Source organism: Coffea arabica, chromosome 6c (genome assembly GCF_036785885.1).
Source record: "Coffea arabica cultivar ET-39 chromosome 6c, Coffea Arabica ET-39 HiFi, whole genome shotgun sequence".
In the NCBI taxonomy this organism is placed as follows: domain Eukaryota; kingdom Viridiplantae; phylum Streptophyta; class Magnoliopsida; order Gentianales; family Rubiaceae; genus Coffea; species Coffea arabica.
In genome coordinates, this window is record NC_092320.1 from 51,569,464 (window position 1) to 51,571,680 (window position 2,217).

Genomic DNA, 2,217 nt, shown 5'->3' on the forward strand with positions numbered 1-2,217 from the left:
ATGCCAACTGGAAGTCTGGCCAAATGGCAAATGATTCTTTCAGAATTTGATATTGTTTTCACTTCGCAAAAGGCCGTCAAGGGACAAGCTATAGCCGATCATTTGGCAGAAAATCCAAACGACGATGACTATCAACCGTTCCATACTTATTTCCCTGATGAGGAGGTTTTACTTGTTGGTGCTGCAGAAGATATGAGCGAGTGGTGCCCTGAATGGAGGTTATTTTTCGATGGTGCGGCTAACTCTTTCGGTGCCGGAATAGGAGCAGTTCTTGTATCCCCAGAAGGAAAGCATTACTCTGGAGCTGCTAAATTGCAATTTGCCTGCACAAACAATATGGCCGAATATGAAGCCTGTATTTTTGGTCTTAAAATGGCTTTGGAAATGGAAGTTAAAGAGTTAATAGCCTTCAGTGATTCAGATTTACTCGTGCACCAAACGTTGAAGCAATGGATAACCAAAGATTCAAAGATCTTGCTGTACCATTGTAATTTGCTTAATTTGGCTAAACAATTTCAAAGTTTGGAATTCAGACATCTCCCACGAGCCCGAAATGTATTTGCCAATGCCTTAACCACCTTATCTTCTATGATACAATATCTGGACGAATTAGAAATCGAGCCTATCCGAATTCAACTTCAAGACAAGCCTGCTCATTGTTGGGTCGTAGACAAAGCATCTGACAAAAGCCCTTGGTACAATGATATTAAGGAATTCATTAAAACCGGGTCTTACCCTCCAAAAGCTAGTGCAAATGACAAGGGTTTCCTGTGCAGAATGGTCTCGAAGGTTTTCTTAAATGGAGAGATATTGTACAAAAGGACCTCAGATTTGAGCCTCTTAAGGTGCATCGATGAAGATGAAGCTCAATACATGATGAAAGAGGTGCATAGCGGTGTTTGCGAACCTCACATGAATGAGCATTTGTTAGCAAAGAAAATAATGAGAACCGGGTACTTTTGGCTTACCATGGAGCATGATTGCATAGACTTTGTCCGGAGATGTATTAATGTCAAGTGCATGACAATGTTATACGCGCTCCTCCCACTGAAATGCATAGCATAATTGCCCCATGGCCCTGCTCAATGTGGGTTATGGACGTGATTGGCACAATTGATCCTCCTGCTTCAAATGGGTATCAATTTATATTGGTTGCAATTGAATACTTTACCAAGTGGGTCGAAGCAGAATCATTCAAGCACGTGACAAAGAAAGTGGTGGCGAATTTCTTAAGAGATCACATCATATGCCGATTTGGGGTGCCAGAAACATTGATTACAGACAATGCCAAGAATCTCAACAATGACATGGTGGACGGGCTATGCGAACAGTTCAAAATCAGACATCGCAACTCTGCCATCTATAGACCGCAGATGAACGGAGCCATAGAGGCCGCAAACAAGAATTGAAGAAGATCATTCGCAAGATGACTAAAAGGCACCGTGACTGGCATGAAAAGCTCCCTTATGCACTAATGGCATATCGAACTTCTATCCGAACATCAATGGAAGCTGTATGGAATGGAATGGAAGCTCCCTACTCGCTCATGTATGGAATGGAAGCTATGCTACCTACCGAGGTCGAAATCCCTTCATTGCGTATTCTAATGGAGACCAAGTTGGAGGAGGCTGATTGGATAAGGCAGCGTTATGAACAACTGTCCTTGATTGATGAAAAATGGCTTAATGCTACTTGTCATGGCCAATGTTATCAAAAACGCATGGCCCAGGCCTATAACAAGAAAGTCCATTTGCATACATTTGAGGAAGGCGACAAAGTGCTAAAACGAATTTTGCCAGTACAGGATGAGGCCAAAAGCAAATTTGCTCCAAATTGGCAAGGGCCATTCATTGTTCAAAAGGTATTACCTGGCGGAGCACTCATTTTGGCAGAGATGGATGGATAGACATTCCCTCAACCTATCAACTCAGACATGTGTAAGAAGTTCTTTATTTGATTATACAAATTTCTTTTAGAAGTCACGCAAGTGATGAGACAAAAGTCAGGTCATCTTCCTTTTCAATTAAAACCTTTCATCCCTAGTCATCCCTTTTGAGCTATCAGAATAATAATTTTCGTTTGGCAATCCCTGAGAATTGCAAACCCCATACTGGGGTAAATTTATTTTGAAAGAGAGATGATCCAAAAGGAAAAGGAAAGGAAAACCCCACATTGGGGCAAATTTATTTTGGAAAAGAAAAGAAAAACAAACAAAGG

General features: G+C 41.4%; 2 protein-coding genes across 2 annotated transcripts; both read left to right on the forward strand.

Moving 5' to 3' along the window:
• On the forward strand, positions 1-1,065 carry LOC113693247 (uncharacterized). The gene has a single exon (XM_027211810.1). The coding sequence runs from the start codon at positions 1-3 to the stop codon at positions 1,063-1,065; it is 1,065 nt and encodes a 354-aa protein (XP_027067611.1).
• A 361-nt stretch (positions 1,066-1,426) lies between these two features.
• Positions 1,427-1,906, forward strand: LOC140008783 (uncharacterized). The gene is made up of 2 exons (XM_072053659.1): positions 1,427-1,777; positions 1,862-1,906. The coding sequence occupies exons 1-2, from the start codon at positions 1,427-1,429 to the stop codon at positions 1,904-1,906; spliced, it is 396 nt and encodes a 131-aa protein (XP_071909760.1).
• The last annotated feature ends 311 nt before the right edge of the window (positions 1,907-2,217 follow it).